Below are 26,217 nucleotides of genomic sequence, written 5' to 3' on the forward strand. Positions count from 1 at the left end.
TTCTCAACAATAAATATTAAGAAAAATAAGTCAAATAAATTTTATTACCTAAATATTTGCATGGCAAATACACCATAAACAAAATCAAAAGACAACTAACAAATGAGAAGAAAATATCTGAAATATATACTACAGGTGAAGGACTAATAAACCTAATATATGAAGAACTTTTAAAAATTTAGGACCAGCCCTAACTGGACCAGCTCAGTGGATAGAGGGTCAGCCTGCAGACTGAAAGGTCCCAGGTTCGATTCTGGCTAAGACCATGTACCTTGGTTACAGGGCACATCCCCAGTAGGGGGTGTGCAGGAGGCAGCTGATCGATGTTTCTCTCTCATTGATGTTTCTAACTCTCTATCCCTCTCTCTTCCTCTCTGTAAAAAAACAATAAAATATATTTTAAAAAATTTTAGCACCAGGGAGGATCAGGCAGGTTCATATAGCTGACATACAGAGTGAGTCAAGGGAGGATACAATCAAGTTAGGTTAGGAGGTAGACTGGAGGCGAGTTAGATTTAGATCTGCAATATAGAAAGAGTACTACGTTGGCTTGGTGAAAGCAGATTAAAAAAGCAAGGAGAGGGGTTCAGAGCTCTTAAAATAATACATCTAAGAGATGATCAAAAAAGAAAGTAATGCCCGGCTGGTGTGGCTCAGTGGTTGAGCATCGGCCTATGAACCAGGAGGTCCCAGTTCGATTCCTGGTCAGGGCACATGTCTGGGTTGCAGGCTCCATCCCCAGTAGGGGGAGTGAAGGAGGCAGCTGATCAATGATTCTCTCTCATCATTGGTGTTTTTATCTCTCTCTCCCTCTCCCTTCCTCTCTGAAATCAATAAAAAATATTTGCTTTTAAAAAGGGACCCAGTGATCCTTTTTTCTTTTTTAAAAAAGGATCTATGAGAATTAAGATAAAAAGATGAATTAAAGAACTATTGAAAAGGCAGAATTTACTGGATTTATAAACCAAATTGATGTGGGTGATGTGGGAGTCCTGGATGAAGCCTGGGGATTCAACATGGCAGTGAAGTAGATAGCAGTGTCAGAGAAAATGTAGAGAATACAAACTTTTATATTCATTCTCAGTATTAATTATCATAACTTATGTAAGTTTTTCAGTGCTGTACTTGGCATATAGAAATTATGAAATAATGTTAATTATGGTTGCTGTTACTTTAGGCTAAACTGGCTTGATTAACCCTAACAGAACTCACTATGAAGTACTATTCAAAATTTATACTTGACCTTCTCTAAGCAGTTCTGGGTTCAAATTGCCCAACTTTCCAGGTTTGTGATTCTAGACAAATTTCTTAACCTTTGCTAGCCTCCATCTCTTCTTCTCAAAAATAGAAGTAATAATATCAATCTGGCAGCAATTTTATGGGAATCGGAGATAAAAAGATGTAAAGTGCTTTGAATGGTGCCTATCACGTAGCAGGAGCTTTGTAAATGATAGCTTAAACAAAAGTCAACATTGTTGGTTTCAAGCCTCTAAATTAGGACAGTAGTAGTCTCAAACAGGAAACAACTTAAAAGTCCATCAACAGTAGAATCAGTAACTAAATTGTGGTATATTCATTCCGTAGAGTACTACATAAAAATAAAAAAATACTGATATACACAAAAACATAAATAAATTTAAAAGACATAATATTGAGCAAAAAAAGCAAAACTAACACATGATTTATTAACACAACTCCTAGACATATATCCCAAAGTATGAAATCAGGGACTTCAAAAAATGTTTGTAGATCAAGACTATAGCAGATCACGGCAGCTCAAATGTCCATCAGTGGATGGATGGACTAACAAAATGTAGTATATACATACACTGGAATATTATTCAGCCACCAAAAAATAAAGTACTGACCTAGCTGGTGTGGTTCAGTCAGTTGAGCATCATCCTGTGTTGTGGGTTTGATTCCCAGTCAGGGCACATACCCAGGTTACAGATTCCATCCCTGGGTTGCATATGGGAGGCAATGGATCAATGTTTCTCTCTCACAGTGATGTCCCTTTCTCTTCCTCTCTCTAAAAATAAATTAAATTTTTAAATAAATGAAGTACTGACACATGCAGCAACATGGATGAACTTGGAAGACATCATGCTCAGTGACAGAAACCAGATACAAAATGACAAATATTGTATGATTCCACTTATATTAGGTACCTAGAATAGGCAAATTCATAGAATCAGAAAGTAGAATAGAGGTTACCAGGAGCTGCGGAAAATGGGAATAGGTGGTTATTATGTAATGGCTGCAGAGTATGTTTGGGATGATGAAATTCTAGAAATGAATAGTGGTGATGATTGCACAACACTGAACACATTTAATGTCACTGACTGTACACTTAAGAATGGTTAAAGTGGTAATTTTTATTTATGTATATTTTACCATAATTTCTTCAAAAAAGAAATTGAACACAAAAAAATACATACCATATGCTTCCATCTATATGAAGTTCTAGAACAGGCAAAATCATTGTATGGTGAAGGATGTCAGGATAGTGGTTGCCTTTGGATGTAGTGTTGACTGTAAGGAGGCAAAAGGGAGCCTTCTGGAGGGTTGTATATAGGGTGTCCCTCCAAAATGTATACACACACACTTTGAATAATTATAAAGGCAGTGTTTATTAATATACATTTCATTTTTAAAATTGAGCTATCAGCTGTTAAAGTGTGTATACATTTTTGGGGACACAGTATATATCTTGGTTAGAGTGGCAGTTATACAGATATGTAAGTATGTAAAATTGTTAAGCTGTCACTCTACAGTATATAAATTATATGTCCATTTAAAAAGAAAAAAGTAGAAACTGGGGAAAACTGTCATATAAAAATTGCTTTGCATTTTTTTTTATCTTTTGATTATATGGAGACTTAGGCTCACCTGAAGGCAGATTCTCTCTTTGGGAAAGTCAGCAAAACTGGCTCTTTTGTTCTCACTAGTATAAAAGCCAGAAGCTTTGCATTTTGCTGGGGAGAACTACAAAACACCTTAAACCTGACCTCAGAAATTCAGCGTCTTGCCTTGGTCCCTCATATTGGGCATGGTAAGTCAAGAAATGTGTTTATGAGGCTTCTTGATTTTGGAAGTGGAGAGAGAGAGGATAAGGAAGGAGGAGTAGAGAAAAATGTTTCTTGGCTGTATATGAATTGATAAGGCACTGCGCATGAACTGCTGCTTGTTCCTTAGGGGCAGAGGTGGGCAAGCACAAATGATGAACGCAGCTTGCAGGCAAGCAGTAGCTGAAGTAGCTGCTTCCATGAGACTTTGTGAGACTCTACTTTGGGCATAAACAGCGTTGCTTCAGGCACCTAGAAGCAGAGTGTGAAACAAAGTTTTAAAAAGTGACAGTTTTTCTAAACCTTCCAACTCCTCTAAGCCCTGCATCCCTTGAGCCCCTGAAGAATAACATTTTGGAGCACTGAGACACAGCACCCTTGGTTTGAACACTTGTAATCTCACCCAAAGCAAAGATCCTTGGGTAGGGGCAGAGAGGAAGAACAAGGGAGGGGGTACTGATTGTTGATCAGTTTGTGAGCACAAATAAGCATCTTTTTGGGTGTCCAGGAATTCTTGCAAGAAATTTTGCACAGGCGATCAGCCAAGGTGCATCAGTCATTCTGGTGGGGCTAGATAGAACCACTGTAATCTGGTCATGAAAGGTTAAGATGACCTCAGTTTATATTCACAGTCTGGCTAAACCTGGATAAAACCATTATACATATATGCATATCTCTGAGGCTATATATATGTGCATGTTTTAAATGTATATATATATATATATATATATATATATGTATATATATATATATAATTTTAATTGATTTTTTATATTTTTATTGATTTTTTTTACAGAGAGGAAGGGAGAGGGATAGAGAGTTAGAAACATCGATGAGAGAGAAGCATTGATCAGCTACCTCCTGCACACCCCCTACTGGGGATGTACCTGCAGCCAAGGTACATGCCCTTGACAGGAATTGATCCTGTGACCCTTCAGTCCGCAGGCCGACACTCTATCCACTGAGCCAAACCGGTTAGGACATATGTATTTTCTTAACAAAATTGGTATCTTATTGCATATATCCAGGTGTGTGTGTTTTTTTATGGAGCAGTTTATTTTAGGTGTTCCCTTGTCATTAAAGATTCTTTTGAGACTGCATTCCTGAAGTCAAGAGCCTTGCCCAGTGGCTGGGTCTTGCCACCATCTTCCAGCTGAAACAGAAACCACCTGTTTCCCTGCTGCCCATTCCAGTGCCTCCCTGCACTGACTGGTTCATAAACTCTATCACTTGGTCCCAGCAGCCTCTGGGGTTGTGACATTATTGGGCTTGGCTTCACTCCTTCCATGGGTGTGAAAAGGGACCTGTTTTGAGAAGTCATGGAAGGCAAGATCTGAAAGTCCAAGAGCAGCAGGTTCAGTCATCCATTGTCAGTGCACTAGTGAGAACACACTAAAGCTAGTGAGCCCTCCACACCCTCCATCCTACCACAGTAAAGAAAATGAAGAGAGAGGTGTCATGTGACTTGCAAGCTGGTGAAGCAAGCTGGTAGCAGGGATGGAACCTGCACGCAAGTCTTTTGATTCCCCAAGGTCAATGCTTTTCCACCCACCTCTGAACCCTCCCCACAAGTAAGCCTGGTGGAAGAAGTGAATTTAACAACAAATTGCACACCAAAGCCACAAAAACAGTTTTATTTCATTGCTACCACAAAAACAGAATCGAATTAAGACAGTACATTTCCACTTATCCTTACAAGCTTTTGTACAGTAAACATTATTATGAGTGTCAATTTGAATCAATAATTGAAATTTTTATTAAGCAACAACTTTTTCTTGAACCCTAGGGGAAAATCACTTCTTGGGCTGTCAAGTCTGCTGATGCAAGATGTCTATGACTTAACATTGCTTATCACCTCAACCAAGAGGGAGGGAAACTGGCTGATGCTGCCATCTCTTCCTCTCCACCTCTCACCCCAGTTAGGGACAAGGCAGGAGGAAAAGGCTTTCGGAGAAACTCTCATTTACAACCTCCATGGAAGAAATCCATTGACTTCTGGCTAACAGTTATTACCTTGCATTCCCTTTTGAATGAAAAAGAAAAATATAAAAACTGATTGTGTGAAAACATCAGGCAATTTAAAAAAATCTCTGAGGTATAGGGTAGTTATGAATTACAGTATTAAAAACCCAACTACAATTGATCCTAGCAACCATAAGTTTAAATTTTAGAAGAAACCAATTTATGAATGGATGTGTCTCTCTGAATCTAAATGAAAAAGAAAATCCTGGCAGATACTAAAAGACATAAGTGACTGCATAAAAGGTAAAAACATGTCATTCTTTCCATTCATGTTTGACTATAAAAATAAGCACTGATGTTTGAATTTTCACAAAATAAAAACAATTCACTGTGGCCACATCTTTCATTTTTGCGATTTGATTTCATAAGCATAAAAATCCATTTTAATAAGAGCTTGTCAAATTATTTTTAGATATGGGTCATATTGTGTTGCTGGAATTTAGAAACAAAACTGTTTCAACTACTTGTACTTTATCACATCTGCCTTTCTGACTATCATTAAATGTATAATATAGAATGAGGAGACACTTAGAAACATAACGCTCTGTGGTCACATTAACTTTACAGAAGCCTTCACAGGGCGCACCTTCAACATTGCACATGCACTTCTCCCTCATCCCTCCCTCGGAGGATGGAAGAAGAAAGCAGGAACAAGGAGGAGGAAATGAGGGAAGGGAGGAAGAGGAACATGGGAGTAGGGAAAAATCCAAGTCTAAAATGTCAAGGATCACTGTGGGCTCAAAGCCAGCAGAAGAAGGAAAGGTAGGCTCAGAACAACAGAAGTCAAACTTGATGGCAATTTGATTTCTAAAATAGCAGACACACACACACACACACACACACACACACACACACACACACACTTTTGAGTATGTGATACAAGGGAGTATGCGTGAATGATGAAATTAGCTTACAACATGGCTGTGAGTCAGTGTTTGTGTGCCTTTCTATGTTTAAATGCAGTGAGGTTACATGTGCTAGACAAACTTGAAAGTGGACCATTGCTTGGCCATCCCTAAGAGCATTTTTCATATGGCCATTTCATAAGAATCAATTTCAACATCAAGTACCACAACCTCATGGTAATCAATGCTGTCAGTGGTCACCACAGTGGAGTCAAGAGGGTGAGTGGTGACCCCAGGCTTGAGGGAGCCAGTGGCAGGGCTGGAGGGAGGCTCAGGGCGATCAGTAACACCACACTCAAGGTGTCCGGTAGCAGTGGTCTCAGGGTGGCAGGACATAGTGAGCTCAGAGTGTCCAGCAGTAGAGGGCTGAGGATAACCAGTGATGGCAGGCTTGACATGACCAGTGGTGGGTTTAGGGCGGCTGGTGACAGGGCTGAAGAGACTCTTGGAGGGACTTCCAGTAGGGATTTGGTGGCCAGGGACAGGCTTGGGATGGCTGGAGGCAGGCTTGAAATAAACAGAGTCAGCCTTGAAATGGACAGAGGAAGGCTTGAAATGGACATAGTCATCTTTGAAATGGACAGAGGCAGGCTTGAAATGGACATAGTCATCTTTGAAATGGACAGAGGCCTGCTTGCGGTAGACAGTGGCAGACTTGGGGTGACCAGAGGCTAGCGTGGAGTGGCTAAAGACAGGCTTCTGGTGGTCAGAAACAGATTTGTGGTAGGCAGAGGCAGGCCTGGAATGAACAGAGGCTGGCTTGGGGTGGCCAGAGGCATGCTCAGGTTGGTCAGCTGCAGCATTACCAGGTAGTGGAACATTCCGGACGTTCATTGGTATTTCCTCCGGAGCAGGACAGGCATGGGCATGGTCTTGTTCATGGGCTTGTTCTTGAGCTTGTTCAAGGGCAGGAGTAGGGGCATGGGCATGGACACGAGCTAGGACACTGGCCTCCCACATCTCACGTATATCAGTGATGACACCAGAGAGGAAGAGAATAGGGTGTCGAATAACATGGAGGATGGTCCAATATTCTCTTCGGAAATTCTCATTGAGCAGTCCATAGATCACAGCGTTGAGGCAGCTGTTGAAGTAGGCCATGAAGTGGGCTGCAAGATAAAGCCAGTTGGGGATCTTGCTTGCTATCTGTTTTGGGTTGACTGACACCAAGACAGTGAGCACATTGATAGGGCACCAGCACACTGCAAAGAGGAGGAAGATCACGAACATGGTTAGAAAATTGCGAACCTCAGCAAATTGGTTGTCAGGATTTTGCCTAGCAGGATCACGGGCTGCCAGCACTTTCATCCAGATCCTCGCATAGCAAAAACCCACTATGAGCAGAGGGAGGACAAAGTGGATACAGACGATGGTCACGGCAAAGATGGGGTTGTTCAGATAGTTGAAGATGCAGGTGTAGGTGCGAGGATCATACTCGATGGTGCCAATGTACATGTTGGGCAGGACAGCCAGGACGGTCATGATCCAGGTGACGACCAGGTAAATGCAGGTATTTCGCACACTGAAGATCCGCTCGTACTGGAGGCTGTGACAGATGTAGCAGTAACGATTGATGGCAATTGCCATGATATTGAAGATAGAGCCGACCACACTCAGCCCTGTGATAAATCCGACCACCTGGCACTGGAACTTGCTCAGATCCCAGCCCCCAATGGCCATGGCATGCAGCATCAGAGGGTAGGGGTAAATGGCCACCAGCATATCAGCCACTGAGAGGCTAACCACAAAGATGTTGCCTGAAAAACACATCCGGGGAGGGAGATGGGGGAAAGACAGAGAAGAATAAATGGTTAAGTATGAAAAACTACAAGTTTAAGCTCGAGGAAAAGGCCAACTGGAATCTTGACAATTTAGAATTCTAGAATTCTTTCAACGAAATACAGTTGTGGTTTTATTTTTATTTACAAACATATCCCAGGTGATTCTGATGCACAGTCAGGTTAGCGAGACCTGTTCTTTGTCCACATTATTTCTTCAAAAAGCAGTAAATACAAAAGCCCCTTGAGGAGCCCTTCACACTCACACAGCGACACAAAGCGACCATTTTAAACAAAGACAAAATGCAGACTTTTTTTTTTCCTGGGGGTAGGGTGGGGAGAGAGGGGAAAGGGTGGTGGAGGTGATCAAGCTGTTGTAGGAAGCAGGATGGCGAGTGGGAGGAGGGAGAGATTGCAGTAATGTCGGGAAGCTTCCATACCCTGCACCCCGGAAAATGAGACCTCTGCCTTCTCTAGCCTATCACTGCAATTATAATGCAAATAAGTTCACAGAGAATTGTAGTTTTCTTCGGCAGTTTTCCTCAGCGGAATTAGACAAGGATCTAAGACTCAGCCTAGTAAAATGTATTATTTCCAAGATAACATAAGAATAAAAGCTGAGGGGAAGAGAGGGAACCCTGTAAAATTTCGTCTGAGACCAAAGAAATAGTGAGCAGGACTTTTTTTTTTTTTTTAATCAGGAAAATCCTGCAAGGATTAGCACAAGTGCATACTTGATGCCCGTCCAGGCTCTGAGCGGCACAAGTACATTCGCCACTCTGCACCAGGGTCCGGCCCCTGGCACTGCTAAACAGAAAAGTGTGTGTGTGGGGGGGGGGGGTAGGGGGGGCGGTAGGGAGGCGGACTCCGGTTTCCCGGTTTCGTAGGGCAGCGGTAGGAACATTTTAGTAAAACCGTTCAAAAAAGAAAGAAAGAAAAGGTAGAAGCCAAATGAAGGCAGAGAATCCTCTTTCTTTGGAAGCACCTCATTGCTAATTAGCACTGGTCTAGCAAAATATTGCACTTCATTTGGGACTGGGAGAAAATGAGTACTTTTTCAAAGAGCAAAGGAATGGCTCAGCTCCTCTGCCTCCTCATGCTGGCTGGCGCTGCCAGAGCGCATAACCTCGGTGCTTTCCACCCAAGAGGATTTTTCTAGGGTTTCCCTCAAAGTAATGAATTAAGCGAAGAGAAGCGGGAAAGAGAGAGGGCAAAGCCTTAAAAACAAAGCCACACAGCCATGAAAACCTTCACTTGAATTTTAGAAGGGAAGGAAGGAGGAAAGTAAAGGGAAGAAGAAAATTAAATAAAAGAAAAATGGACTTCTCAGATGACCCTGGGGCTGGGTGGTTCTGCACCTTGGGACCGGACTACTAAAGTAAAGGTGAGGTCCAAGTGTGTGGTCCCTGTCCCCAGGGGATCCAGGAGAAATCAAACACATCCACCAAAGTTTAGAAGAAAACTTTGAATGATTGCGTGCCCTCCACTGCATTTTGAAACTTGTGTGGTGTTTCTGATTCTTCGACCCAGCAAAATAATCTCCTCGAGACTGACCGCCTTCTCCCTCGCGCCCCGACCTCCCGGGTCCAGTGGGTACTCGAACCCCTCGGACACCCCCTCCCTCCATCTTTTCGCACCACCATCCCCTGGGAGACCCAGAGAGAACTTGGCCAGAGATCCCCGGGCGCGGGACCCTCCCTTCCGCGGCCAGAGGGCAGAGTTTGGACCCCTTTGCCCTCCTCTTTCCCTCCTGAACCCTCTCCCACCCAACCTGCAAAGTCGGTTCACCGCCTGGAAATGTTTGCTGCCTCTAGCCCCGGCCCAGGTCTCAGCCCCCAGCATCCTCCCGCGCCTCTCCGCAGTCCCGCTAGAAGCCGGCTCCCTTCCCTGAGCACTTGCTGGCAGCAAGGGGAGTCTCACTCGCCGCTCAACCAGGTCCCAGATGCCCCTCGCTCTGCAGACTCTCTGAGCCCCCCCCCCCCCACGACCCCTCTGAGCACTTCTGCAACCCTCCTGCAATCCTATCTTCTGTCCAACCCCAAACTCCCGAGCCTCACCTCGGTCCCACGCTGCGATCCCCCACTACCTTGCTTACGGACTTTGGGATCTCCGCTGCTGCCGCTTCCGTTGCTGCCACAGCCTGCTGCGCCCAGCCTGCCGCTCGCCTCTCTCCACCCTGCGCCCTGGGACGGGCGGATGGAGCTCAGCTCTCACGGGCTCAGACCAACCTGCTCCATACTCAGGCTCAGGGGTCTCTGCTCCGTTCTCCGGAGCTACCCAGGAGCCGCCCTAGATCCCAGAACAGGGGCGAGTGGGGACTTGGCCCCCCAAAGGCACAGCTGCTGCGCTACCTCGGGTAAGCGCCACGGCAGCCTCTAGAACTTAACTTTCCCGGAGCTGGGAGCGGGGAGCGGGTCTCAGCCTCGCTGCTCTCCCTGCGTCCATTTCGCCTCCGCGCGGCCACCTCTGTGGCGTCCAGCTCTGCGTGTTGTCCCCAGGTGGTTGCCGGACTCTCCGTTAGAGTGCCGCGTTCCTCTGCATCAGGTCCCTGACGGGGCAGGACTAGGCGGTTTGCCACACAGTGCGAGCTTTGCGCTTTGCCTCCCAAAGCTAAATCTCTGAGCTCCCTCAGCCTGGAAAAGCTCTAAGTTTACGGGGCCCATGCATAACATCACCGCTCAGATTTTCAGAGAATTGGGAGCAGGGACATTCAGTGTGAGGGCTTGTCCATAGATTCCCTGTTCTGGGCGCACAAATTAACACCCTAGGTGTTGCAAGTGGCTGCCAGCTGGATAGAGAGAAGGAAGGTTAGCTTACCAGAATTTCGGAGCTTCTTGCTCTTCCCCACAGCCAAAATCACCAAGGAGTTGCCAGTGAGGTCTATGACGATGGTGATAACCATTACGCAGAACATGAAGGTGATTAGTGCTGGTGGGTAGTCTGGCTGTGGCAGCTTACAGCCAATACAGCCGTATGGGGTGGGGACTGCCAGGGTAGGCACCATGTTGCTGCCAGAGACCGTTAGGATCTCCCAGCCAGTCCAGACAATGAACACCTGCTCTGTCACCAGGAGCTGCTTGGAAAAGCTGCTTCCCCTCCGAGAAACAGAGAGCAAATGACAGCATCCTGCCCCCCTCTCCGATGAGCTTTTAAAGCCTCAAGAGGGACATAGCCCCACCCCAAATCCCGCCCCCTGACCAATCAGACCTTCCTGACCACCCCTACTTTAGTCACCAACTCTTCTTGGACAAATCCACATTGAGGTGTCATCTTGCTTCCAACTGCCTTATTTGTGCTTTCCCTCTAGTCACAAGCCCCCTCCCAAGCCTTTCCCTAGGTACTTATGGTTGTGACAAGCTCAGAGTCCACCTCCCTCCCACAGACACCCCAGCCATTGCGCATCCACTTTTGGCAAATTCTTCTCTCTCTGCTTCCAATGCAAACACTCTGGGAAGCAATGTAAACAGCAGAGCATGGTCATTGGGTCCTTCTTGGGGTCTAGTGTCAACCCAAGCCACTCTGAAGCCCCGAGCAGTGTAAGAGGTGGCCAGTGGCCCTTTGAACCCTAGATCTATGCCCCTACAGTCTCCTTAAGAGTTTATCTTACTCGCAGCACTTCAAAACCTTCCACAATCTTAGGGGAATAGGGGACAGCTGCTGGATGCTTCCACCCAGAACCTAGGTCTCCGGGGAACGTAACCCTTCTCCTGTGCCTGCCAGGAGCCCATTGGCACCCTTAGAATCAATGGCTGGTGGCCGCTCAGTCCAGTCCGGACTTCTGCCCTGCATGAAGAGATGTTTCTTGTGCCAGGCTCTGGGAGAAGGGGACAGAGCCTGTACTCTGGAAACAAGGGGAGGTGGCCACTCCAGCACAGCTTTGGGGCAAGTGAGAGCGGGAGTTCATCCCCTCCCCAGCTGCTGGTCACCCTGGCTGCGGGAGCTCAGATGCTGCTTTGGGGGAAAAAGGAAAACACCAAGAAAGCCCTTCTCTTGGGCCGCTGCTTCTCAAAAGAAACCAGAGGTGAGTAGCTCTGGCTCCTGTGCTCCGCAGGTGGCGCAAAGCACTGGGGAAAACTTTTGGAGCTAAGCTGCAGAGGTGGGACAGGCGTGGAGGTGCCCGGAGGCTCAGCCAAGAAGCCACCAGGAGACCAGTACCACCACCCCTATACCAGGCACAATTTATTTCGGTCATTCTCCCTTGCCATCTCCTTCCGCGGGTCTCATTTCGTCTTCCCCGGGTCAGGCTGTCCCCTAGCCCAGTGGATCTCCCTCCTCAGGCGTCATGGTTGTTCCCTGGGTGTGCCTAAGCAAGCCGAGCACGGGCTCTGGGAAATCCTAATGGTCCCCGCTAAAAGAGCGAGATTCTCACACTTGCTCACTCAACAACCTTGGTCACTAGAGTGGGTTTTTGCCCCTTAGTAAAAGTTAGGGCTCTTGTTGAGAAACCTCCCAGAAAATTTCAGCTAAACACCTTGAAAGTTTTCCTGACTTGTCTTGTCTTGCCGCAGTAGGGGAGAGGGGGTTGCTTGTTCCTGTGCGCCACCATCTGGACACAGCCTCTCTCTTGCCCCACCAGGAAAGGGGCGGAAACGGGGGTGGGGGTGGGAGGGGAGTGTAGGGGCTGGGGGCGGGTTCCATGAGGGACTTCAACATTCAGGGACCTTTAACAGAAAAACAGACCCTGCAGACAACTAGATTGCACACACTTTGTCTAGCTTAAAAGCTCAAGTAGGAATGTGTCCCTTGTTTGAAGATGAATCGAGAGAGAGAGAGAGAGAGAGAGAGAGAGAGAGAGAGAGAGAGAGAGAGAGAGAGACCTATCCTGCGCTCCCTGCTGAGAAGGGAATCCTTAGGTATAACAATCTTTTACCTGGAGCCTTTTCGCATTCATTATCTCACTGCTCCACACAGTCCGTGAATTCTCAAGGCTGGACTTAGCCAGGATTTATTCTTAAATGCAGCCCAAGAACCGGTTCTGCTATCCTCCCTAGGCAACTGTGAGCCCCGAAAAGGGGCAGCAGACAAAAGCCCAGCCTCGCCTTGGGGTAGTATTTCGTCCACATCAAGCTACTGGCGCCGGTTCCAGAAGGGTTTATGTCCTTTAACTTGTGGCAAGGAGAGATTTTTTAATGCAAATAAACAAAAATCTGAAGGAGAAAAAGAAAACAAGCATTCTAGTGACTTAAGACACTGGAGTCTCCTCTGCCCGCTCCCCCGCCCCTCTAATCCTATTAAGAGAGCTGGCAAACTGTTATTTCAGGCATTGTTTTATTTCAGTGAGCTGTACTTCTGAGATGCGATGGCTCCATAGCCCCTGGAGGCCCAGGGTGCTGGGAATTCTCCATGAATGTGGCCTGAACTTCCCTGGGACTGACGAGTGAGCAGAGCGAGCTGATCCCCTTGCCCCTGTTTTGACACTGCTTGACCATGACCCAGTGGGACTTGAATTTTTCAATACTAGAAATCTGTTCTGATTTTTTGTTGTTCTAGCTTTTTTGTTTGTTTGTTTGCTTGATTGATTTTACTGAGACAAAGTCATATACCACATTCACCTTTTTGAAGTACACCATTAGTGGTTTTATGTACTTTCATGCAGTGGTGCCACTATCAACATTCTCTAATTTCAGAACATTTCCATCTCCCCCAGAAGAAACCTTAGGCCCATTAGCAGTTACTCCCTATTTCCTCCCCTCCCTCAGCTCCTAGAAACTACTAATCTGCTTTCTGTCTCTGTGGATCTGCCTATTCTTATTCTGGACATTCCACATAAATGAAATCATATAATATTTGTCCTTTTGTGTCTGGCTTTTTTCCCTTAGCGTAATGTTTTTAAGGTTTATCCATGTTATAATATGGATCAGTACGTCCTGCCTTTTTATGGCTGAATAATATTCCATTATATGGAGAGACCACATTTTGATTATCTAGTCATCTATTAATGGACCATTGGGTTGTTTCCACTTTTTGACTATTCTGAGTACTACTGCAATGAACATTTTGGATTCTCTTTTAGCTGCAAGCAGTCCCTGGCTCAAAATAGTGAAGCAGAGAGCCTCTTAGTGCCAGCTCACACCTGCCCCCTCCCTCAGGGAAGGCTGGGCACTCAAGGGCCATCCCAAGCACTCCAACCTTATTGGCCAATGCTCCTCTGACATTACCAGATCATCTGCTAAATCCACATTAGACCATTGATTGACACACTAATATATGAAAACTGGCAAAATGACAATGCAGTAATAATGAAAATGTCTTTTGGTTTGAATACAAGCAAAACATTCTCCTTTCATTCATGAATGCTTGGGGTATCTTATCTGTTCGTGGGAAGGTATTTGGAAGCATAGGAGCTGCTTTGCCTATGCAGCCCCTGCTCCTCAAACTGTTCCTACCCCAGGACCTTGTAGATGCCTAATGAATTGAGAGTGTATTTAGCTTCTTGAAAATAAAAACAAGCTTGAACCCAGCTCTACCACTGGTCAGCTGTGTGGCATTGGAAAAGTTACTTAGCCTCTCTGTGTCTCAGTTTCCTAAGCTATATAATGCAGATAATCATAGTGCCTCATCATAGTGTCGATGGCAGAGTTAAATGTGGTAATACATATAAGCACTTAAACACTATCCAGAAGAGAGTAAGCATTCAACAACCGGTAGCTATTATTGATTCTCGTTCTGAAAGTTTCTAATATTCTGTCTAAACTCTATTCTGTTGTACTTCCATAGAAAACAGAGGCTCTATGAGATATCAGAGACCTTGCCTCTAGCCTCTAGTTCCCAGAAGAAGCCACCCAATGGGAACTCACCAGCATCCCAGGCCACTGTGACATGTGATAGAGTGCCAGATGGAAAGGGGCATACACAGGGGTTTGCCTTTTCACTGCTCCTTGAGATGCTTCACTGATATAGTTTGTATGTTTTCCGCAAGATGGAATGATCAGATTTCTTCACATTGGTCAGAATGAAAGAGTGGGTGATGCTTGGTCCAGAGACAGGTCAGACGGAAATGCACAGGTGGCTGGGTGACCTCAGGCAGGGGAAGCTGGGTTTCAGCAGATTGTGGAGCCATCACAGGCTGAGGAAGATCTGGTTCCAGGTCGAGGGTTGGAGCAGGATTTCAGGAAAAAGGCTTCAGTCTCAAAGGAACTGAGCAAGGATTTTGACAAGAATCAAGTCACTAGAACTAGAGGCCAGCCAGGTCATTACATCAACAAACTCAAGAGCAATTTGCGACAGGTGCTGTCCTTTTTACTATTGTTGTTTTCCTAAAGAGACTATGTCTAGTCACATCCTCTGGCCTTAATTCGTCATGACAAGAACCACTTTATCCTCCCTCTCCCTGTGCTTGAGTCATTACAGAGAGCAGGGGCTCACCAAAATAATTAGCACCCAGTATTTCCAGGATTGTAGTGCCTGATAAAGACCTGAGGAGCCCTGCTTGCCCTGTGGCTATCACCTTGCCATCTTGCCCCTGTTAGAAACTGGCTTGTGCATGTTTTCTACTGGCTTTATCCAACACTCTGTATTTACTCAGGAAGTTTGTGACCCATTTTAAAGAAATACTTGTCTCCCATTGGTCTGAGATAGACTGCACTGTAGAGCTGCCTCTGCAAGTAGCAGGTTGTCTGCAAATTGGCCCCCATCATTTGAAATATTTACATGTTTTGACATGAGCTCATATTTGAAACCATTGTGCATTTTCTATCGAAGGTATCTTAAAGGTTATGGTAAGTCTGAGAACCTCTATTTCAGCTTCCCTGTAAGAGTTAGTTTTGTTTGTTTGTGTGTGTGTGTTTTTGAGGGGGGGGTCCTTTCCAGGACCCTCTCAGAGAAATTTTTCATATGTCATGTAACCTATATTTTAAGTCAGATCATCTCGAATCACCTTCAAATTTGGTGAACATCCATCTACCTGTTTTTACATAATGTTATAATCAGCAAGCAATCAGAAAAAAGTTACTTTCATTTAAATAGTTTGGTCATTTTAACTAGTGGTTCATGTCAGGACTGTCTAATATTACTTCTGTAATCCATCCCAGGCAGAGGGAGGTCCATGAGTGAAATGTGGGGAATTGTGAGTTATGTGAAGGTACCAGTACCACCTCCTCAAGTAAGGCATGACTGGAATGACACAAGGGAATGGGTGGAGGGACAGAGGAGATGTGACTTTCTGGAATTTTAAAGAAGCACAAGCATGAACTACAATGAAACATACTACTAGCACCAGTTATTTGTCTGTAGAATCACTAAAGAATATCATTGGAACGTTCTATAAAAGGAGACAAATGAGGAAACAATCTTACACTAACCCAAGTCAGAAAGATTCCAAGACCTCACATGTGCTTCTCTTCTGTTTTTTCTTTGCTGAGACCAGCAGCAATTTGCAGGACTTAAAGCCCCAAGGAGCCCTGGCTGGTATGGCTCAGTTAGTTGGGTGTCAGCCCAGGCACTGAGAGGTTACCAGTTCGATTCCATATGCCCAGGTTTAGGGTTTGATCTCCAGTAGGGGTTAGGGGCATGTGAGAGACAGCCAGCAGATCTCTCTCTCTCTCTCTCTCTCTCTCTCTCTCTCTCTCTCTCTCTCATCAATAAAAACATATTTTTAAGGCCCCAAGAAATTAGATTGAGCAGGTTACTATATTTCAGTGACACGTGGCCCCACTGAGCTCCCATTTGGAACATTAAGCATAGATATTTTCTGAGATTCCCCCTTCTGCCTGGCTTACAAGGCTCTTATCTAAGGGACACTTGATGAAGTATGTGTCAAAAAGAGGCCCCCTTCTTCCCCTGCATCTTCAGAATGCCGACTGACAATCCACTAGAAACTGTCATGCTTCTGTCCTCCCCTAAACATATATTGCATAGTTAAGTTCCATTTTCTAATCAAAATTGTTTTACTTGATCAATACTCTTTTCATAGAATGGTTCCTATTTTCCCTTGAGCCACATTCATTTTCCCAAAATAACAAAAAAACCTTTTTTGTGAATTTTCTTCCTCCTGACACCCCTTAGGCTGTAATGGAAAACTCAAGTAAATTTGATTGGAAAGAGTTTTGAAGTGACCACCAAGTCCTCTCCTTTCCTGCCTACCCTCAACCCCCTCCATGTTCTGCAGTCTTGAAAAAGGAAGACTTCTGGACCTACCTAGTCCTTCACGAGAGAAATTAGAACTCAGAAGCCCTCCCTACATTAGCAGTGATAATGACAATAGTCACTCTTCATTCATGGCCTTTATATGTCATGCACAGTCCATCTCTCATTCCTCAGTGAGGATGACATTACTCTGAAGAAACAAAGGTTCTGAGAGGGGAAGCCCCCTTTCCCATCAGGTGTGTCCTCCCCTTCACCTAACTTCCTTTCTTCTACAACCCCAGTCAGGACAGTCCCAGGCTCTTGGGTTGGGTGGTGAAAACCAGTGAGCTGACTTGTCAGTGTGACAAGGAGGATTTACTCTGGGATAGAATATGCTAATTAAATGTTTTCCCTGTGCCTGGGCTGGCAGATAAAGCTCCATGATCCCAGAACTTATGCAGATCCTGGAAGGCAGTCTTAGTTTTTATTGCACCAGCCACATCAGTGTGAAATGCTGAGGTGCTGGTGATACTAAACTGTGGGATGTTGAATCTGAGTTCATTGTCTTGTGAAACTAGAGAATAAAATCGCAGACAAAAATAGTTAGTGGAACTGAAGTTTATTGAAAGAAGCCAGACCTGGAAAAGGTGCAGCAGATTCCAGGTGGAACCTGGAAAAGGTTCCAAGAGCAGGCCAGTGTCCAAAGCTTTCTTTCGATGTTGCAGTTTGGTGTTAAAGTCTATTAGTCTATATGTAGAGCCTCACATGGCCATAAGCCATGTGGGCTCAGTGGAACCCATCTCCTGCCATAGGAGCTCCCAGTGCATGAGGTACGGGGGCGGGGGCGGGGGGGGGAGATCAAGAAGAGGAAGTGCTGGCGCTTTTTTTGTATATGTATATATGCTTGTTAGTTCCTGATTGGTCCTTTCAAAGAATTTTGACTTAGCAACATCTTGAGATTGGTTTTTATGCCTTACTATCTTGTGATTGGTTATCTGCAAGCTGCCTGTCTTAACAACATTCATACATTCTAAAGTTCTTGCCTCTGGAGTGCCCTATCTTCCCCTCCCAGTTGAGGTGCCTCAGTAACTCCACCTAGCTAGGTTCCCAAGTTTTATTTTCCTTTCCCGTGATATTGCCCCTATCTATCTACCTTCCTTCTATCTCCTCTTGGTTATGCTGCTGTGCCTCAAGAGCTGAACCAAGAGAATGGCATGGCACGAAGTGCCTTCCTCTGCAATCTGTGGTTCACAATTCCCATATGGAGTCAAGGGTGAGGGAACATACTCTCCAGCTCTCCTTTGACCTTGCTTTTGAATAAGGTTTCGTTGGAAATATATAAATGGGAGTATGTTTGGCTATTTCTTGTTGCCAAGACAACAAGGTCACGCCTCCTAGGCTGGCTACCAACAGCTTCTCTTGGGATGCTTTGGGTGGTAATTTTTTGTGAAATATAGATCTGTATCTGGTCTAGGGTTTTCTTTATGAAAATTGTAAATTACTTATTAAACTTTTTTAATGCTTACAGTACTGTTCAGATTTCTATTTCAATTTTTAAGCTATATCTAACTTTATTGTGGTAAAATAAACATAACATAAAAGTTATCATTTTATCTATTTTAAGTGCATAGTTCAGTGGCATTAAATGCATTAACAATGGAGTGCACCATCACCACCATCAACCTTCAAAACTTTTTTCATTTGCCCAAACTGAAACACTGAACTCATTAAACATTAACTCCCCTGTCTCCCTCCCGCACCCCCTAACACTCACCATTCTACTATCTGTCTTTATGAATCTCACTTTCTTTGGGATTAATTTGTTATTTTTTAGATGAGTGTTTAGACTACTAATTTTAGTCTTTTTCTTTTCTAATATAGAAAAAGCTATAAATTTTCAAGCATTTCTATAGTTGCACTTCACAATTTTATTATGCAATATTTTCATTAGTATTAAGATCCAAATATATTTTTCCATTAAAGCATTTTTGTGACCCATAGGTTATTTAAAGTTATGTTTCTTAATTTCCAAACATATAAAGACATATTTTTGTTATTTTTTTATAACAGAATTACTCCCCAAAGGGGAAATTTAATTATTATTATTATTATTTTTATTGCTTAAAGTATTACAAAGAGTATTACATATGTCTTCTTTTTTTCAACGCCCTTGACAATCCCCTGGCCTCCCCTACCCCCCAGTGTCTTATGTCCATTGGTTATGCTTATATGCATGCATACGAGACCTTCGGTTGATCTCTTACTCCCCCCCTCCTCTTGCCCCCCAACCCTCCCCGGCCTTCCCGCTGTAGTTTGACAGTCTGTTCGAGGCAGCTCTGCCTCTGTATCTATTTTTGTTCATAAGTTTATAATGGTCTTTATTATCCATAAATGAGTGAGATCATGTGGTATTTTTCCTTCATTGACTGGCTTATTTCACTTAGCATAATGCTCTCCAGTTCAATCCATGCTCTTGCAAATGGTAAAAGTTCCTTTTTTTTTTTTTACAGCAGCATAGTATTCTATCATGTAGATGTACCACAGTTTTCTAATCCATTCATCTACTGATGGGCACTTAGGCTGTTTCCAGATCTTAGCTATTGTGTATTGTGCTGCTATGAACATAGGGGTGCATATATCCCTTCTGATTGGTGTTTCTGGTTTCTTGGGATATATTCCTAGAAGTGGGATCACAGGGTCAAATGGGAGTTCCATTTTCAGTTTTTTAAGGAAACTCCATACTGTCTTCCATAGTGGCTGCACCAGTCTGCATTCCCACCAGCAGTGCACAAGTGTTCCTTTTTCTCCAAATCCTCTCCAGCACTTGTCGTATGTTGATTTGTTGATGATAGCCATTCTGACAGGTGTGAGATGGTACCTCACTGTTGTTTTGATTTGCATCTCTCAGATGATTAGTGACTTTGAGCATGTTTTCATATGTCTCTTGGCTTTCTGAATGTCCTCTTTTGAAAGGTGTCTATTTAGGTCCTTTGTCCATTTTTTGATTGGATTGTTTATCTTCCTTTTGTTGAGTTGTATGAGTTCCCTATAAATGTTGAAGATTAAACCCTTATCAGTGATAACATAGGCAAATATGCTCTCCCATGTAGTGGGCTTTCTTGTTGTTTTGTTGATGGTTTCTTTTGCTGTGCAGAAGCTTTTTATTTTGATGTAGTCCCATTTGTTCATTTTCTCTTTAGTTTCCAATGCTCTAGGAGCTGTATCGGTGAAGAAATTGCTTGGGCATATGTCTGAGATTTTGTTGCCTTTGGATTCTTCTAGTATTTTTATGGTTTCCCGTCGTATATTTAAGTCCTTTATCCATTTTGAGTTTATTTTTGTGTATGGTGTAAGTTGGTGGTCTAGTTTCATTTTTTTGCATGTATCTGTCCAATTTTCCCAACACCATTTATTGAAGAGACTATCTTGACTCCATTGTATGTTCTTGCCTCCTTTGTCAAATATTAATTGAGCATATTGGTTCGGGATGATTTCTGGGCTCTCTATTCTATTCCATTGATTTATATGTCTGTTCTTGTGCCAGTACCAGGCAGTTTTGAGAACAGTGGCTTTGTAATACAGTTTGATATCTGGTATTGAGATCCTTCCTACTTTGTTCTTTCTCAGGATCGCTGCAGCTATTCGGGGTCATTTTTTATTCCAGATGAACTTTTGGAGAGTTCGTTCTAGGTCTGTGATATATGCTGTTGGTTTTTTAATGGGAAGTGCATTGAATTTATAGATTGCTTTGGGCAGTATGGACATTTTAATGATGTTGATTCTACCAATCCAAGAACATGGTATGTTCTTCCATCTGTTTATGTCTTCCTCTATCTCTTTTTTCAACGTCCTGTAGTTTTCTGAGTAGAGGTCTTTTACCTCTTTAGTTAAGTTTATTCCTAGGTAGCTTAATTTTTTTGGTGCGATGGTAAATGGGATTGTTTTTATAATCTCTCTTTCTGAAAGTTCACTATTGGTGTATAGAAATGCCAAAGATTTCTTGGGGTTAATTTTGTATCCTGCTACATTGCCAAATTCATGTATTAAGTCTAGTAGCTTTTTGATGGAGTCTCTAGGGTTTTGTATGTATAATATCATGTCGTCTGCAGATAAGGACAGTTTTACTTCCTCTTTTCCAATTTGGATGCCTTTTATTTCTTCTTCTTGCCGAATTGCAATGGCTAACACTTCCAGTACTATGTTGAACAGGAGTGGTGAGATTTGGCATCCCTGTCTTGTTCCTGTTCTTAGGGGAAATGGTGTTAGTTTTTGTCCATTGAGTATGATGTTGGCTGTGGGTTTGTCATATATGGCTTTTATTATGTTGAGGTATGATCCTTCTAGTCCCACCTTGCTGAGAGTTTTTATCAAAAATGGGTGTTGGATTTTGTCAAATGCTTTTTCTGCATCAATTGATATGACCATGTGGTTTTTTCTCTCTCAGTTTGTTTATGTGATGTATCACATTTATTGATTTGCGGATATTGTACCATCCTTGCATCCCTGGGATAAATCCTACTTGGTCATGGTGTATGATCTTTCTGATGTACTGCTGGATCCGATTTGCTAAGATTTTGTTGAGGATTTTGGTATCTATGTTCATGAGGGATATTGGCCTGTAATTCTCTTTCATTGTGTTGTCTTTACCTGGTTTTGGTATTAGGGTGATGCTGGCTTCATAGAATGAGCTTGGAAGTGTTCCTTCCTCTTGAATTTTTTGTAGTAGTCTGTGGAGGATAGGTTTTAGTTCTTCCTTGAATGTTTCGTAAAACTCCCCTGTGAAGCCGTCTGGTCCTGGGCTTTTGTTTGCTGGAAGCTTTTTGATGACTGCTTCAATTTCTTCCATAGTTATTGGCCTATTGAGATTTTTAGATTCTTCCTGATTAAGTTTTGGAATGTTGTATTTTTCTAGGAATATGTCCATTTCTTCCAGGTTGTCTAGTTTGTTGGAGTAGAGTTGTCCATAGTATTTTTTAACATTCATTTGTATTTCTGTGGGGTCTGTTGTTATTTCGCCTTTCATTTTTTCTGATTTTGTTTATTTGGGTCCTCTCTCTTTGCTTCTTGGTGAGCCTGGCTAGAGGCTCAACAATCTTGTTTATCCTTTCAAAGAACCAGATATTTGTTTCATTGATTTTCTGTATTGTTTTTTTTTGGTCTCTATGTCATTTATTTCTGCTCTAATCTTTATTATCTCCTTCCTTCTGCTCACTCTGGGCTTTTCTTGTTTCTCTCTTTCTAGTTCTTTGAGATGTAGATTTAGATGATTTACTACCATTTTTTCTTGTTTGTTGAGATAGGCCTGTAGAGCTATAAACTTCCCTCTCAGGACTGCTTTCATTGTGTCCCATAGGTTTTGGATTGTTGTGTTTCCATTGTCATTAGTTTCCAGGATGTTTTTAATTTCTTCTTTGATCTCATTGGTAACCCAATCAATATTTAATAACATGCTATTCCGCTTCCAAGTGTTTGAGTATTTTGAGTTGTTTTTATTGTAGTTTATTTCTAATATTATGCCCTTGTGGTCTGAGAAGATGCTTGGTATGATTTCAATCTTCTTGAATTTAGGGAGACTTTGTTTGTGACCCAATATGTGGTCTATTTTTGAAGATGTCCCATGAGCACTTGAGGTGAATGTATATTTTGTGGCTTTGGGGTGAAGTGTTCTGAAGATGTCAATTAAGTCCATCTGATCTAGTGAGTCATTTAGGATTGCTGTTTCTTTGCTGAGTTTTTGTCTAGCGGATTTATCCAGTGATGTCAGTGGTGTATTAAAGTCCCCTACTATGATAATATTGTTGTTGATCTCTCCCTTGATATCTTCCAGGAGTTTTCTTATGTATTTGGGTGCTCCTGAATTGGATGCATATATGTTTATCAGAGTTATATCCTCTTGTTCTATTCATCCCTTTAGTATTATGAAGTGGCCTCCCTTATCTCTTGTTATGGCCTTCACTTTGAGGTCTATTTTTTCCGATATAAGTATTGCTACCCCAGCTTTCTTTTCCTTTCCATTTGCCTGAAAGATATTTTTCCATCCCTTCACTTTCAGTCTGTATGAGTCCCTTCTTCTGAAGTGGGTCTCTTGTAGACAGCAGATGTATGGGTCATGTTTTTTTATCCATTCAGCCACTCGATGTCTTTTGATTGGACCATTTAGTCCATTTAAGTTTAAAGTTATTATTGAAAGGTACGTGTTTGTAGCCATTTCTATTTTTTTGTGGCTGTTTTCTTTCTGAGCTTTTTATTTCTTCTTTTTACACCAGTCCCTTTAGCATTTCTTGCATTGCTCGCTTGGTGGTGATAAACTCCCTTAGCCTATTTTTGGCTGTGAAGCTTCTTATTTCCCCTTCAATTTTGAATGATAGCCTTGCCGGATAGAGTATTCTTGGATTCAGTCCTTTGCTTTGCATCACTTTGTAAATTTCCATCCATTTTTTTCTGGCCTTATGTGTTTCTGTTGAGAAATCATTTGATAATCTAATGGGCTATCCCTTGTATGTAACTTTCCGTCTCTCTCTTGCAGCCTGTAAGATTCTCTCTTTGTCCTCAGCATTTGCCATGGTAATTATGATGTGTCTTGGTGTTGGTCTTTTGGGGTTCACTTTGTTTGGGCATCTCTGTGCTTGTGTGACTTTTTTCTTCCCCACCTCAGGGAAGTTTTCTGATATTTCTTCTTCAAATAGGTTTTCTAAGTCTTGTTCCTCTTTCTGTTATTCTGGCACCCCTATTATTCGTATGTTGTTTCATTTCATGTTGTCCCATAGCTCCCTTGGGCTCTCCTCCTGTCTTTTTTTTTCTCCAATTGCTGTTCAGTTTGTGTGTGTTTTGTTTCCCTGTCTTCTAATTCGCTAATTCGGTCCTCTGCTTCTCCTAGTCTACTGTTGAAACTCTCAAAGGTGTTTTTTATTGCAGCTATATCACTCTTCATTTCTTCTTGGTTCTTACATAATTTATTGATTTTTTCATCTGTTTCTTCTTGCTTCTTGCATAAGTTGTTGATTTTTTCCTCCATCCGGTTTATGCATTCTAGGACCCTTAAGCTGAATTCTTTTTCTGTCATGCTGCATGCTTTGGTTTCACTTAGCTGCTTTTCTGGCGAGTCCTCCTTTTCTTTCCTTTGGGGGTTTCTTTGTCTACCCATGTTTGATCTCACTGACATATCTAGATGTTGAGTCGTTCAGTGGGTGCTCCCTGGGTGGCAGTGGCTCCTTGGCCTGCTGTTGCTCCTCGGGTGGTTGTGGTAGCAGCTGCTCCTCAGTTGGGAGCAGCTCCTGAGGTGGGTGCTGTTCACTGCTGTGGTGGCTCCTCTGGCTCCATACTTTTGTTATTGATTTCTACTTTAATTTCATTATGATCAAATGATATATTGAATATGATTTAAACCTTTTAAATGTGTTGATACTTGCTTTATTGCCCTAAATATGGTCAGCATTTATAACAGTATGCTTCAAAACAGTGTGTATTCTGTAGCTTCTGAATGCAATGTTCTATGTATGCCTGTTAGGCCAAGATTTTTTAAAATTTAATCTTCTATATTACTATTGACTTTCTGCTTTCTTGGTTCATCAGTTTCTGAGGCATATTAAAATTTATCTATTTCTACTTGTAGTTCTAGAAAGTACTGCTTTATATATTTTGAGCCTGTGATATTAAGTCCATCCACCTTTATAATTGTTATGACTTCTTGGTCAATTGCAGTTTCTATCATAATGAAATAACACTCTGTACCTACTAATGCTTTTTGCCTTAAAATCTATTTTATCTGATATTAATATAGTCACACCAGCATCCTTTTACTTAGTAATTTCATGCTAACATTTTTTCTATCCTTTTAAAATTTCAACCTTACTATATCTTTCTATTATAGATGTGCCTCTTAGAAACAGCATTTATTTGGATTGATTTTGCCCAGACTGATACTCATGGTCTTTTAACTGAAGCATTTACTTCACTTACATCAATGATGTTAACTGCTGTATTGTTCTGGGCAATGTTTTCCTTCCCTTCTTTCTTGCTCTCCTTTAGATTCATTGAGTACTTTTTAAATCATTCCATTTTATTCTTCCTACAAGTTTGAAACTTATCTTCATTTCTAATCTAGATATTACAATATGCATGACTAATTTATGAATTCTGGAATTTATCAATACCTTTACCTTCTTCCCAGACAATGTGAAGATCTCAGGCCACTTTAGCTCCACTTAGGCCCTCCCAACTTACATGTTATTATTTTAATGTATTTTAATCTTAACTTTGATCTAAAAACCCACAAGACATTATTATATCATCATATCAGTTAGTAAATGTTCATTAATTTTACCCATAAATTTAATATGTTCATATTCTTCATTTCTTCCAACAAGTCAGATTTTTAATCTCAGATTTGTAGCCTTCTCCTTTAGAATTTCCTTTTTTGAATATCACCTGTGATAATTTTTTCTCGGTTTTTGTCTTTTTACTCTAAATATTCAGATAGAATTTTGTTGGATGGGTAGTTGTTTGCTTTGAACATATTCAGGATGACATTTTACTGTCTTGTATCTTTTAAATTTGCTGTTAGGAATTCAGCTATCAATATAATAGGCACTCTTTGAAATAGCTTCTCTTTTCTTTTTTGGTTGCTTTACATTTTCATCTGTTATATTTTTGAGTACTACAGATTCACCATGATGTGTGAAAGTTATATTTTTTAAAATTCACTCTTCTTGGACTTCACTGGTCTTCTTAGATTTATAGATTGTTATCTTTTAATATTTCTGGAAATATTGCCAATTGCCCCATTCCCTCTCACTCTCTTTTTTCTCTGTAATTAATGCCATGTTGCCTCATTTCCATATTTTCCTTTTGCCTTCATATTCTGCATTTTGGAGACTTACTAATTCTTTCTTTAGTTCTGCTTAATTTGTTAAAGTATTTTTAATTTCTAGCGGTTATATATTTTTTTATTTTGTTTCTCAAATCTGCTAAGTCACTTGTTTTGGTTTTCTATGCTATGAAGAAAATTTTAAACTACTGTTTTATTTCTTTAAATATGTAAACAGCTCTAGCCAGTTTGACTCAGTGGATAGAGCGTCAGCCTGTGGACTGAAGGGTCCCGGGTTCGATTCGGGTCAAGGGCACATTCCCTGGTTGTGGGCTCATGCAAGAGGCAGTGATCAGTGATTCTCTTTCATCACTGATGTTTCTCTCTCTCTCTCTCTCTCTCTCTCTCTCTCTCTCTCTCTCTCTCTCCCCCCTCTCTCTTTCTCTCTCTCTCTCCCCCCTCTCTCTTTCTCTCCCCCTCTCCCTCTCTGAAATCAATAAAATTATTTTTTTAAAATAAATATAGTAAACATACTTATTTTCTCATAGATGCCTGATAATTTAATTACCTGAAGTCTC

General features: G+C 42.3%; 1 protein-coding gene across 1 annotated transcript; it reads right to left on the reverse strand.

Moving 5' to 3' along the window:
• Positions 1-6,115: 6,115 nt before the first annotated feature.
• On the reverse strand, positions 6,116-10,774 carry GPR50 (G protein-coupled receptor 50). Its single transcript, XM_036305666.1, has 2 exons — positions 10,588-10,774; positions 6,116-7,749 (listed from the first exon to the last, which is right to left on the reverse strand). The coding sequence occupies exons 1-2, from the start codon at positions 10,772-10,774 to the stop codon at positions 6,116-6,118; spliced, it is 1,821 nt and encodes a 606-aa protein (XP_036161559.1).
• Between the last annotated feature and the right edge of the window lie 15,443 nt (positions 10,775-26,217).

Source organism: Myotis myotis, unplaced genomic scaffold, assembly GCF_014108235.1.
Source record: "Myotis myotis isolate mMyoMyo1 unplaced genomic scaffold, mMyoMyo1.p scaffold_m19_p_4, whole genome shotgun sequence".
Lineage (NCBI taxonomy): Eukaryota > Metazoa > Chordata > Mammalia > Chiroptera > Vespertilionidae > Myotis > Myotis myotis.